The following is a 14,258-nucleotide window of genomic DNA, read 5'->3' on the forward strand; positions in this document are numbered from 1 at the left end:
AACCAATCAACATCCCAAGCTGGAGAGCAGTGCCAGCTCTGGGAGAATTTACCACCTGCAAAAAATTTAATACTCTTAATCTACACCATCTATCTCGTCTTTACCTAGCCCCCAAACCTTACATTTGTCAGCATTAAACTGCATCTGGTAGTCTTAACCATTTCAAAACTATATACGGCATCGGTATTTTTTATTTGCCAATTCTGCAACTATTGCAGTCTAAACCATAATCTTGCAAATAACCGAGGTCCAAGGAGAGCTTTTAGGCACTACTTACAACACTTCTCCCAACTTAACCCCATTTATACTAATTTCCTTTGGTATAGCCATGACCTAATCAACTTCAGTCAGCATTCCCAATGATCCAAGCCCCTATCAATTTTGCGCCACTATCAAAATCTCTGCTGAAGTCAAGGTACACAAAATCACAAACCTTATTACTATTTCCTCAACTATGCAACCTAATCCATGAACATTTAGTAATAAAACTATGCGATTCGTTTATCTAGTCAGGTTACTCAAAAAAGAATAGAGAAATGGCACTTGCAATGTTAGATTCTAGTAACTTTCCTCACAATAGACCAAGCTAATTGGTCACTAACTTAAGCATTAAAGTTAACTCAAACTTTTCCTTTAAAACTTGCTATATTAGGAACTTTCCACGACCGGCCTTTACCAGACATAATTAAATAGGGTAAAAACGGTATATTAAATGCAGTAAAACTACGGTAATTTCAATATGATAAACTTGCATTCTTTAAGCATGGGCTGCATAGTAAGTGAACTAAACTAAATGTTAAGCACCCTGGCAAACCACTTCGTTCTATTCAATTTATTTAATCACTTTGTCCGGCTAGAATTTTTAGATTAGAATAAAGGAACACCCTCCCTGGTAACGGCTGAACTAGTTAACCAAATACAAATATTTAGGTAAAATACCTTCATAAAACCCGTCTACTCCCCCCACCAGTAGACTTGTTCAGCTAAAGACATAATGTAATGTTCCACTTTAGTAAATAAAGACTTAAAAAACACTACCCCATCTGTGTAGTTACCGGTTACCTGACATTCTACGCGTAAAATAACCCATCTATTCCCCATAATTGTTCGATATAACTTACCTCTCACCCGCTGGTCGAGTACACAGCAGTATATATCCTCCTCCATCACTCACCGCGTGGATACTATTTCATTCTGGCCGCAAATTGCCTCAAATCACCTACGTTGTCCATAAACATATATAGAAGAGCAACTGACCGTAACAGCCGTATAGCGATCATCACATAACGTGGGAACATTAGTAGTACTGCTGTCAAAACATAGATGGCGCCAGGACAAACGGTAATTCCTATGGACTCGGATACAAGACACTCCGTACATTGACAACATTGCACACTAATATTTTTACCACTTCGGACATCAGCTTTAGACGTTTCGCATATGTGTACGTGTTCCATATTAAAACGACAATATAATGCTATTAACAATTAAAATCTTCTATTTAACAGGCATATAGTTATTAAATGAAGTTTAGTGATGTAATAGACATAATCCGGAGTTGGTAAGGACGCCGCCCGCCAGCGTAAACACAGCACACCCGAATGCCCACAAACACGATACAACGCACAAAACACAACACTGTCAGTTTTTTGATAAACTCCTTTTATATTTATTATGTGATAGTTATACTTGCATAAAATGATAACTATTATAGGTAAGCGCCTAATATTTAATATTAATAAATAAAAAAGAAGTCAGAAGCCACACGCCTGTCTGTACATGTCTTTTGTGTAAAAGTATTTTGGGCGCTCATGTACTTGTGCGCTAGCTGGCGTTCACACCTGTTCTCGCCTACAAGCATTAGAATTAAACAAACGAATTTATTTTTTCATTTATATTCAAGAAGAGAAGGCTACTCTTGAGTCTGTAATATTCATCTGATCACTGGTCTCCCATTTGGTCCTCATTGATTTATAAAATAAAAATAAAATAAAATAAAATAACATGTTTATTTAGGTAAGGTACATACATACAATAAATTTTTACAAAGATTGGTTGACTTATAGGTAGAGCTAGTACATACAATGCCTAAAGCCACTATTACGCAAAGCGTTTCGGGCATGATAAACTTAAATGACAAGCTTAATACTAATTGAGGATAATGAGTAGAATGAAAACAAGAATTGAAAACATAGATGAAAAAGCAGCACAAATACAATTATGTCGACAAACAGCGCTCTTAAAAAAAAAAAAAAAAAAAAAAAAACACATTGGTTGACAATAGAAGGGTAAGGTAGGTTACAGGGAATTTATTAGGTATAGCTTCGTTTTTAACTTAAACTGGTTGAGAGAGGTACAGTCTTTAACATGGTTGGGAAGGTCATTCCACATTCTGGGCCCCTTGATTTGTAGAGCATTTCTAGTTTGATTAAGTTTGATTAACTCTAGGAATATCAAAACTGTCTTACTTAAAACTTATCTTAACTTATCTTACTTAAAAACTTAATATCAAAACTTATCTTACTATTATTGAATGTCAATAACCGTATTATGCAATTTCAATTTCTTCTATTTCTTTCTTTATTATGCACCCCATACCCATCCCGTGGGCGGTGGTGTAAAGGATTACAGAGGCACATAATCGGTTCAGGAACTGAACCCTCTAGTTCGGTTAGCTAAGCAAGTAACAGTGTTTGACGCTAGTTACAAAATTATTAATGTTGTATACACATGTACACACACTCATACATACATGTATGTACGACGACTGGATCACTGTGTACAGGAGGCTGTTATGGCAGCAAACACTCTCCAGGCGACCATATATCTTGGATAAGTCGCTCCACATAATTGTCGCTTGGACCGTCGACTTCCTATGGCGTCACCTCTCACATATTTACGTCTCATTTCGTTATGAAATTAGATTATTTCAGAGTAAAAATAGGTTTGATCATGTTTTACGTGTAGCACCAACATTATAGTAAGTAAATATACCAAAACTTCCTAGCATTACATAGTAATGAAGAAATTATGATATATTTACTCACTATAATGTTGGTGCTGAATGTAGAACATGAACAAACATATTTTTACTCTGAAAAATATAATTTTATAACAAAATCAGACGAAATTAAGTAGCAGGTGACGCCATAGGAAGTCAACGATCCAAGCGGCAATGTTGTGGAGCGACTTGTCCAAGAAATATTTATTTATTTATGCATATACAAGAATGTACATAAGGAATGTGAGGATACAAATATGGTAATTACAGTCTTGTAAAGCCACTAGCACGCGCAGCGTTTCGGGCAGGTCCTTAATCTAAGAAAATTTTAAGGAGGTAAATACTTGCAAAAATTATAGACAAAAAAATGATAACAGATTACATGAAATGAAAAAAAGATGAGAGAAAATTGTAGGTACAGTATATTAAAGCACATAGGTAGCTGAGATTGATTGCAATGACAGCTTGAATGGTAGTTGACAAAAAATTGGTAGGCACAATACAGCAGAAACAATATAAGATTGGTTGCAATGACAGCTTGAATGGTAGTTTACAAAAAATTGGTAGTCACAATACAGCATATGGCTAGCACATAGAAGAAGACAGCAATGAACACAATGATAAGGTTGATTTAAAATTACATAAAAATTAGGAGATTGGGTAACACTAGGTACAGAGCAAATTTAAAGCTCAGTGTAGGAAACTAAGAAGATGAAGTTAGGTACTTTTTGGTTTTGCTTTTAAATAAGGCAAAAGTTTTACAGTTTTTCAATTCACTAGGGAGTGAGTTCCATAGACTAGGTCCCTTAATTTGCATAGAGTGTTTACACAGATTAAGTTTGACCCTGGGGATATCAAAGAGATATTTATTTCTGGTGTGGTGATAATGGGTCCTATTACATCTGTCCAGGGAGAGTTTCAGAGCATGGTTTGCATTTGAGAACAGGGTTTTGTAAATGTAGTTGACACAAGAGAATGTGTGGAGGGAGTTAATATTTAGCAAGTTTAGGGATTTAAACAATGGAGCTGAGTGTTGTCTGAAAGTAGAGTTAGTTATTATTCTGATAGCAGATTTTTGCTGTGTGATGATGGGCTTAAGGTGGTTTGCAGTGGTAGACCCCCATGCACAGATACCATAATTAAGATAGGGGTAGATTAGTGCATAATATAGTGAGAGGAGAGCAGAGTTAGGAACATAATATATATTTATTCTCGACTCACAATCGGGAATCCCGGGTTTGAACTACGGGCGGAACCAAAATGATTTGGCACATTTCATTTTACCAAATGCCTCTGTTCACTTAGCAGTAAATAGGTACCTGGGGGTTTGTCATGTGTATTCTGGGGTCAGTAGATCGACCATGATGGGGGGGGGGGGGGAGGGGGTCCTCGTTATAAGCCTGGAATTTACCCGAGGATCATTATATTTCTAGTGGAATCGAGTTGACAGAAAGCTGGCGGCTTGTCAAAGGTCCTTCCTTTTGCCCTGATGATTTTATCAAGCTGGTTTTTGAATTGGTGTTTTGGCACTTACAGCTTCGTCGGGTAGGCGGTTCCATGGGTTATAGTGTTTTCTCTCCTACATTGTGGCTTGTTGAGCTGCAAGAAAGTACAATTTAATCACCAAAATTTTTATTTTATTTATTTTATTTTATTTATTTATACACAAGAAGGTACATTGGGTTTGTGAGGATACATAGCATGCTTTACAATCTTGTAAAGCCACCACTACGCGCAGGGTTTCGGGCAGATTCTGCCCTTTTTCAACCCTTTTTGTGTATGTATATATATACATACTGTTGATAAACAAAACAATACGGCTTCAAAACAGTTTTGAAGCCGTACTGTTGCGCTAAAACTCTGTTAAGGTTTAAAGTACAACTGGAAAAGATCATCAAGGCAAATGAGGGAACCTTCGACAAGCCGCTGGTTTCCTGTCCTCGTCGAGGCCACTAGTGTTAGTGGCTCTTAGGGGTCATTACACTTAGGGGTCATATTCCACTGATCTATGTGGAAGAGTAAGAATAAAGAGATCAACCTCTTGGTCTCAAGGGGGTCATATTCCAATATGGTGTTCATATGTTCATATATAAATAAAATACACAGATCAATTTTAAAGACTGATTACCCGAAACGCTATGCGCATTAGAACCTTTGCAAGAATGTAAGATGTTATGTACTCTCACAACCCAATGTACCTTCTTGTATATAAATAAATCAATAAATACATTTAAATTTAGCGCCAAAAGCAGGTGGATTACTGGTTTACTGATTATTTCCTGCCCCGAAACGCTTTGCGTAATAGTGGCTTTAGGCATTGTATGTACTAGCTCTATCTATAAATTCATCAATATTTGTATCACACCTTGTATGTATATACTTTACCTGAATAAACATTTTAATTTTAATTTGGTGTAGAAGCGAGCTGGAGACGCGCGTGCACGCCTGTCTCTCTCTCTCTAGTCTGCTTCTAACAGCATCACTACCTCTTGGTTTTCTCCACGCCTGTACACCAGTCCGGTGAGATTGCTTTAAGAATTGGTATTGTGTGTACTGGTAGTTATGATCGCCGTCTGAGAGCTGGCATGAAGGAAAGGTGACATTCCATCCAGCATGCTGGAAGGAATAAGAACAGCGGCTCACAAACCAGGAAACATTCCACACGCAAATGACAATAGCGTGTATCAAATGAATTCGAACCCTCATCAAGGCTCTTGGGGATTTGTTCAGTCGATATTGTTACTGCCTGAGGCGACTGGTTTACCGTCTACTGTATACTCCTGTGAGCGGTGCCGCAAAAGGAGTACTAAGGGAATATAATTAGAACTAATGGGATGTTTGTCATTACTTTATTCAATTGGTCTATGTGTGGCTCTGTGTCTCTCGAGAGATTTGTCTGGGCTAGAGTCCTGGGCAGGGAGGATTGACTGGGCACCAATCCTTATTTGTTTGCCTCTTCACCCAGCAGTAATTGGGTACCTGGTTGTTAACCAATTGGTTAATCTTGTTCCAGGGAAAACTAGATGTTAAGGCATACCGTGAGCTGTGGGAAGGAAAAGCTCTCGGCTGATTACAATTAAAAACTTCTCTTCCTGTACTCGCCAGTTAAAAATATAAAAAATCTTGTAGTCAGGGACAGGTATCCTGTTAGGCTTAAGGTACCCCTTAAGGAGCCGGTCGGCTGAGCGGACAGTACACTGGACTTGTGATCCTGTGGTCCCGGGTTCGATCCCGAGCGCCGGCGAGAAACAATCGGCAGAGTTTCTTTCACCCTATGCCCCTGTTACCTAGCAGTAAAATAGGTACCTGGGTGTTAGTCAGCTGTCACGGGCTGCTTCCTGGGGGTGGAGGCCTGGTCGAGGACCGGGCCGCGTGGATACTAAAGCCCCGAAATCATCTCAAGATAACCTCAAGATAGGGACAGGTATCCTGTTAGGCTTAAGGTACCCCTAGGCCAACTACTGACCTTCCTTGGGATGAGGCTCACAACAGTTGCCCAACACCTGGGTACCTATTTAAAGCTCGGTGAACAAAGGGATTAGGTGTAAGAAAAAAATGGAGTTTGTCAGTCTGTTCAGCTTGGGGATATTACCAAGGGTCCTCGGTTGTGAGCCGAGGACGTAGACTACAGGACTTGTGATTACTTATTGCCCTGCAACTGCTAAGACAATATAATTTACCAGAATTTACTAGAGGGCCACTATCTCTAATGGCCTCAATAAGGCCAATAAGTTAAGTCATTGTGTTAGTGGATTATCAAAGGCGCTCCAATTTTGTCCTGATTTTATCCAACTGGGTTTTGAATTGCAGAAATGTTTCGGCATACATGGCTTCTGTGGGTAGGCAGTTCCATGGGTTTATAACCCACACATTAAGTGCAAGTCATTTTGGTTAACATGATTTTAAATATTGGTATAATATTTTCCTTTTATCAACTTGAAGTTTATAGTGCATGAATTTCAGGTATTTTATCCTCTGCAATAAAATTTGTACTTAAAATTTTTTGCAGTAATATATGTAATATAATATAATGCTACATACAAATTCTAAGATGCAATGGCAAGATTTTGGATTAATAATAATTACATTTTTGCTTTAAATCCCAACAGTAAAGATGCCGTGTTTGGTAATTTCGACCAATATTCCTAAGGAAAGAGTAACTCCAGAAGTCATGACTAGCTTTAGTAAGCAATTTAGTACTGTAATTGGAAAACCTGAGCAGGTAAATGGTTTACATTTTTCATTTTGTTACAATATGGCTTAGATATACATCTGCTTAACTTCATTTATGTTAGATTAAGGGATTGTGATTTACAGGGGTATTGATGAATAATATTTGCAACAATTAACATGATGAGTTTTGGAATTATTTGGTGTATTCTTAGTAACTGCAGAATTGGAACAAAATGCTAAAGAATATACTGTACTGTTCCTTGAAATCAAACTGCTGGGAATTAGTTTCAACAAATTGCATGAAAATGGTATATAAAACCCCAATAATAAGCAGAATTGTCACTTAATGGAGCAATTTGCCACTTTGAACATTGCAAATATTATTTGTTACTAACAATTAGCAAGTTACTGTGGGATATATGCTGTATTAGAAAAGGACACATAACTAACGATTGGAGTTCATCAAACTGAATTTGATAGAATACGATACAGAACATGTAGGGTAATTGAAATAAATTTTAATAAGTTAGTCCAGAAACTTGTCCTTCAAAACAAATGTTTCAGCGAGCAGCCATTTGGCAGCAAGAGGGTAATAACTTCACTCAATGTGATGAGCTAAATTCATTAGGAATAATTATTAGTCCCTGTTCAAGACAAGTCACCATTCGGTAAATCTTTGAGAAATGGTAAATATGAAAAGAGCATTGTTTAATTATAAATTATTAGTTTATTAGGAATTTAAACAAATAATTAAAAAAATCAATGAGAAAATAACAAATTACTTTTGGGAAAATGGAATTTTTTACTAATACTGTACTGTACAATTCACTGATAAGAATGTTTGACTTGTACTGTATATACTATGATATTTAATACATTAAGAACAGGTGAAACTTGATATGGTTACTTGGACCATATTTTCTACCAGAAAATGGTTAAAAAAAATTTTTTTAAGGTTTTTCATATTTTGGAAAGAACATAATTTTCTTATGCCAATATAATGCAACATGTCTTCATTTGTTTGTTAGTATATAATTATATACTACTTATATGCCAATAATTATATACTAATTATATACCACAGTGTTACTAAGTAACACTTGTTGCCTGGGTTTGGGTTACTTAAGCCATATTTTCTACTACTAAGTGAACTAAAAAAAGTAAGTTTTAATATTTTAATTGTTTCTTTGGGAAACCTCATTTTACTGTAGATTTAAAAATACTGTAATGGGAAAATCAAATTTGTTTTCTAGTCCTATACAGACCAAAGTATGGAGCTGAAACAAAGTTTAATAGCAAATGTATTAAAAAATTTCCTGCAAGTGCTTGTGTGATGCAGGTGTGAATAATTTTTCCCTCAACTTTTTGTAATGCAGTTTAAGGTGCTCATGTTAGAAGGTACAAAAGTGACAATTGTGATTACATGTGCACCAGAGGGTTGCATGGAGTGATAGTGATGTTGAACCTTTGTACAGTTGCAAAACGATGGTTTGGTATCAACACACAATAAGTTTGAACAGTAGACATTGCCACTGAAAGATTATTAAAAATTCTGAGAAACATGTGTTGTTTGGATAGAGTAAGAAATGGGGAAAATGCCTAGGGTAAATAAAAAGATTGAGAAGAGCATACAAAGATGATATGAGCATGTTGAATGAATGCATGAGCTCATATATTGAACCTGCAAGAAATGTACTGGATATAAGAGTTTTTTTATTTAGAAAACTATTAATGTTGTAGTACTGTGACATGAATGTTTACATATTGCACTTAATGAAGACTGCCTTAACTTTGCAGTATTGTATGGTACAAGTGATTCCAGAACAACTGATGACATTTGGGGGCACCTTTGATCCATGTGCATCTTGTACTCTTGTGAGCCTTGGCCAGTTAGGTGTGGCCGAGAACAAGGCTATCGCCAAGAAGATTTATGAATTTACGGAGAAAATACTTGGAGTTCCAACTGACAGGCGAGTATCTTAGTCATAGATATTTAATTCTGAAGATATGAGGGTGACTGGGAATATATTAATCCTACTGATTGAAAAATATCTCTAGCCACATTTTAAAACTAGTATTAATAGTATATAAATCTTTTACTGTAAAGTAATTGTAAAGTAGCATTTTGATAAAGAAGAACATTCTGAAATGCTAATTTCATGACATAACCCAGCATAGGAATTTCTAGCTTTTCCCTGGTAGCCCAGTTAAGTGCATAAATATCACATCAAATCAAAAATTTTATTAATAAATGGTTGTACATTTATAATTGGAAAAGTTTACATAAAAATTACAGTACATTAATTAACAAACTAACATAACAAAATTATGCTGTGCTTGAACCCCTTTGAGAGTTCTTTTTCCCCTTAACCTGAATGAAATAGGCTAAGGGAGAGATATACTGCCTATACAACTTCTGCGGTGTTGAACCTTAACTTGGTACTATCCCTTAATAATCTAGAGCCCTCCTTTCCCTTCCTGCCTACTATGTTGCCTGTGACCAGCCCTGTTCCTTGTGGATTCATCTGATTATCACAACAGTGCCATATACCTCCCTCGCTCAACTGTTCTTATACCTTGTATGCTCCCATGTTTAGCATATCTTGGTCCACCTACATGAATAAAATATTTTGATTCTTAACTGACAAGCTTGTGGTTGTCAATTTCCAGCTGCATGTTTATCACCTGTTCTCGACAATCTGGCACACAGATTATTTGAAGTGTAGTCTTGGGAGCATGCCTTACTTCATGTTGGTTAAGTCACCTAAAATATGTGAATGAATGCAAGTGTAGATATTATCATGCTGCCCAGTCTTGCTGTTTGAGGCAGGGATCTTCAACATATTGACATGACAATATTAATAACACTATAAAGTTCGAAGGACACTTCATTGTCCAGTTGAACACGATAACCCACCACTACATGGTAAACACACCACCCCACTACATATTGCTAAAATTACTTCAGTCACTCATCCTCCAAACCTCTTTTGTTCTCAGGACAGTCATGCATTTTCCAGATGGTTTGCTGCAGTGTTGATACTCTGCACTGCATTCTCATGATACTGTAATCACTTTAAAATGGAGCAGCCCATTCTGTACCTCATCACCACAACATGCCCTTGTTTTGAGGGAAAGTATCAACTATTGCACCTGGGCCTCTTCCAGAACTTCACATGTGCTCGCACTGCTTTTTAGCTGTTTACTCACTTCTTTTTATCCTCTTCTCTGGAATTGTTTCCATGTCCTCGCCTCTGATACCTAGAAGGATGCACTTCATTATTCTGCCACTGCAGTCTACAGCCAGGAGTGTCCTCTTGGCTTGCCTCCCTCAGATCCACATCCTTTCTTTCATGTGTGGCCCCATTCCATGCTCATAGGACTTCCATTTCCAATGTGGGTCCCTCCAGACTCAATCTCCACTCGACATTTTTGTCCTCCCCCTGTACCACCTTCGTGGTCCCAGCTGATATCCATCCCTGACATTTGTCTATGAATGAGATTGTTGCTGACAATGCTAACTACATACCAACCATTGCCCTTTTCCACACTACTACTGGCCAGAAATGTAATCCAAATCACTCCGTTTCCTATTGGATCTTTAATCATGCTCACCCTCATTCCAGAGTCCTAATACTGGAGTCTGATGATCACCTTGGAACAGCCCTGGTTATCAAAATAATCTTTGCCTCCACCTCCAACTGAATTTGTTTGCATGACCAAGCTGCCATACCTGCCCCCTACCTGACCCTACCTGACAGTTCTTCATTGTTTGATTTATCTGTGTTGCCTTCAGTTCCCTTTCCCTTCCCTTCTTTTTTTCCCTGTAGTGTTTTTGCATCCTTTGGTTTAATTTGCCGTACCTGTTGGCCCGCTGCCCCCTCCTTGCTCTGGGATCTGAGAAATTTGAGGATTTTAGCCATACCTGGGTTTACCTGCAGGTGTAGCTTGGCTTTCACAGGGGATCACTAGGTTGGCAACACAGTTCAGTCGTTGCTTTCTGCTAAGGATCTGGAGCCTTCTTTTTCTCAGGTGTATTTGGCTCAGGTAATTTAGTTTGTGGAGATGCTTACTGTCTGTCCATGGATCAGGGAAGGAACACCGCTCTGCCCTGGGGTCTTCATTTGAGGCTTTTGGGGCTTGGGAGGATTCTGAGGAGAGTCCCTGGATGCCCTTCAACCCATCCATATACCTGGTTCCCTCTTAAATGTTTTCTCCATCTTTAGTTAACTTTTGAGCTTGATTTCTTGGCTGCTGCTCCTCCGAGTGATTTATCTTGTACTCGGATGCATGTTGTTTCGGAAGGTTTATGTCATCCCACTTTTCACCATGTTAGGCTCGGTCAGATCGTTTTGGTTCCTCCTGTGGAATTGGAACACGCTTCCTGGATGGACTCGGCCTCTTGAGCTTTGGTCAACTTTGCAATTTTGGTTGCAGTTACGTGATCCCAGATTAGTCTTAGCATGCAGGCACCCTATTACTTTCCTTAGGGGCCTTGGTCTGGCTTTTCTGAACATGTACACTTGAGTGGCATAAGGGTGGCTTTTCTCTCTCTTTTTTTCAGTGCCTGATTTGTGCTGCTTGAGGTTTGCCCATTTGCTCTGGTCCTGCCCTGGAATGTGGGCACATTACAGCTCCTTGTGTTATCTCTCTTGCTTCCTAGTGCCCAGGTTGCAGAGGTTAACAGGTCCTGTCTTTTATTTTCCACTTCTGGGCTGTGGGTGAGCTGTTCTCTGCCCAACTCCAGGGCATCATGGATGTTTTGGCTTCAGTGATTGGTAATTACCCAAGTGTAGTAAAGGATGAGAGCTACACTCGGGATGTCCCATCTTCCCAGTACTGTCGTAAAACAATTTTAAAGTACTGATAATATTGGCCTTCACCACCTTTTCACTTGTTCCATCCATCCCAATAATTTTGGTGTTTTATTGAGTAGAGTTTAACAGTAAAGGATATTTGCACACTCTCCAGGTCAGCAATTTCTGAAGCTTTGCAATTGTTCCACCCTAGAGAGCACTAGTATCATTGGTATGGCTTTACGTTGTTTGAAAGGTTTCCTTATCCAACCTCATAAAGGTTGTGAATAATTTTTTTAATAGTTCACCAGCTATATATTTGAGATTCTAAAGTTAGAAAGTGTATCATAGCCTCCTCGTGCAATGTTCTTTATGTGATCCTCAGATGATGGTTATCTATCCACAACCACCCCTAGATCTTTCATCAGTTCTTTACAGCCTTTTCACAATTTTGTAAGTTGTGTGTGGTCTATTTTCTCCTATTCCACATTTCATAATGTAGCATTTTTTCACATTACCGGTAAATTCCATCAGCCAAGTGTTGCTCCATACACTCTTGTCCAGACCTTTTTGAGGGGCATGACAGTTGTCTAAAGTTTATCTTTGCTAGTAGCTTGGCATCATCAGCAAACATTTCCATATAATTCCGTATTCCTTCTGGTAAATCGTTCATATAGACGATGAACATTACTGGTGCAAGAACTGAACCCTGTGGTACTCCACTAGTAACATTTCTCGTAGTTTGATACATTACTGTACTTCTGATTATTGGCCTATTTTATCTATCCACTATAATTTTTTTTTAATTACATTGGAAGTCTTGCTCTTCCCCCCCCCCCTCCCCCAACCTTTCCCCCCCTCCCCCAGTATGTTCCAGCTTTCAGAACAACCACTTATGTGGTTTTCTGTTTAAGGCTTTTTTTTTTTTTAGGTCCAGACATATGTAGACAATCCAACCATCCCTTTCTGGTGAAATGTAGCTCTATCATAGGAACTAAATAGATTTCTTACACATGATATTACTGTTCGAAAACCATACTGTCAGTCCATTATATATTTCTGTGTTTACCCATTTTGTTTTAATTATTTTTTCCCCAGTGTTTTGACTACTAGGTAAGTCAAATGATACAGGTCTTTGAGATGGGCCTATTCTGCTACCATTTTTGTAGACTGGAACTATGCTTGCATTTTTCCATATATCTGCTAAGATTCCTGTACATAAAATTGCCAGAAAAAATCATTTAAAGTACTTGAGACCCCAAAGGGGTCATGACCCATCAATTGGAAATCGGGGGTTTAAGGGTCAAAATACCTGGGGTAGTGCTGCTTCTCCTAATTTTTATCCTCTAAAGGATGTCAAGAGGATAAAAAGTGCCTGCACTATTTTGTTATTAGTGAACTGACTTTTCATTGTCTTTTTCAGAATGTACATCCAGTTTGTTGATAAACCATCATCAGAGATTGGATATAAAGGAACCACTTTTCATGAACTACTTGGGCGATAAAAGGAGATGGCAAAACTGCCTGTACTTACCTGGGAAATCTCTAGCCTGTGGGATAGATGCTTTATTTTGTAAATAGTTCTATATAACTTACGAGGGTTTAGTAAAAATAATCATTGTAGTAAAAATAATAAATAATAATTTCAGTGTAGAGAAACAGTTTAGAGAAGACTTTGTTTGGAGATAATGCTTTGCCTGTAAGGGCTTTATTAAAGGTCTTGTAGGCAGAATCATTACCTCTTAATAATCTACTCCAATTGTGAAAATTTTTAATATTCTTACGCAATGGCTGTAGAACATTCTGAATAAATTATACCACCATGCAGGCTGGTGAATTTACTTGCTGCTATTCTGTACTGTTGTGCTACTAGCATCCCTGTGAAGACGAATAAAATAATTCATGTCCATTTTCATGTGTAATTATTAACCTAAAGCTGTTTTTGAATGTCCCTCCAGTCATGATTACTATACTATATTTAATCTTAATGAAAATAGTGCAAAAGCTGGGGATGTAACTTCCATGAATCTGCAGATTTCTATACACTGAATGACTGAGAATGTAGGTGTCGTGCAGATATACAGATTCAGTTATAACTAAAAAGAGTTCTTAGACAATTCTCTATGTACTGAATCTTGTATCAAAGATATTTTGTGCAAAAATGTGTTATGTTCACCATATTACACAAAGACCCTGGGGGGCCTCGTGGCTGAGTGGACTGCACTAGGGGGGGGGGGGGGGGTCATTCACCTTGCAGTAAATAGGTACCTGGGAGTTAGACAGCTGCT

General features: G+C 38.0%; 1 protein-coding gene across 1 annotated transcript; it reads left to right on the plus strand.

The window, feature by feature from the left end:
- The first annotated feature begins 5,381 nt into the window (after positions 1 to 5,381).
- On the plus strand, positions 5,382 to 13,879 carry LOC123771470 (macrophage migration inhibitory factor). The gene is made up of 4 exons (XM_045764022.2): positions 5,382 to 5,521; positions 7,111 to 7,223; positions 8,972 to 9,144; positions 13,394 to 13,879. The coding sequence occupies exons 2-4, from the start codon at positions 7,116 to 7,118 to the stop codon at positions 13,473 to 13,475; spliced, it is 363 nt and encodes a 120-aa protein (XP_045619978.1). The 5' UTR covers positions 5,382 to 5,521; positions 7,111 to 7,115; the 3' UTR covers positions 13,476 to 13,879.
- Positions 13,880 to 14,258: the final 379 nt, after the last annotated feature.

The sequence above is a fragment of the Procambarus clarkii genome, chromosome 76 (assembly GCF_040958095.1).
Source record: "Procambarus clarkii isolate CNS0578487 chromosome 76, FALCON_Pclarkii_2.0, whole genome shotgun sequence".
NCBI classification, from domain to species: Eukaryota; Metazoa; Arthropoda; class Malacostraca; order Decapoda; family Cambaridae; genus Procambarus; species Procambarus clarkii.

Bases quoted from the DNA above. Each gene is read 5' to 3' on its own strand.
- LOC123771470 (XM_045764022.2), top strand. From the start codon at position 7,116: ATGCCGTGTTTGGTAATTTCGACCAATATTCCTAAGGAAAGAGTAACT. The intron at 7,224-8,971 runs GTAAATGGTTTA...TTAACTTTGCAG, and splicing joins TAATTGGAAAACCTGAGCAG to TATTGTATGGTACAAGTGAT. The intron at 9,145-13,393 runs GCGAGTATCTTA...TGTCTTTTTCAG, and splicing joins CTTGGAGTTCCAACTGACAG to AATGTACATCCAGTTTGTTG.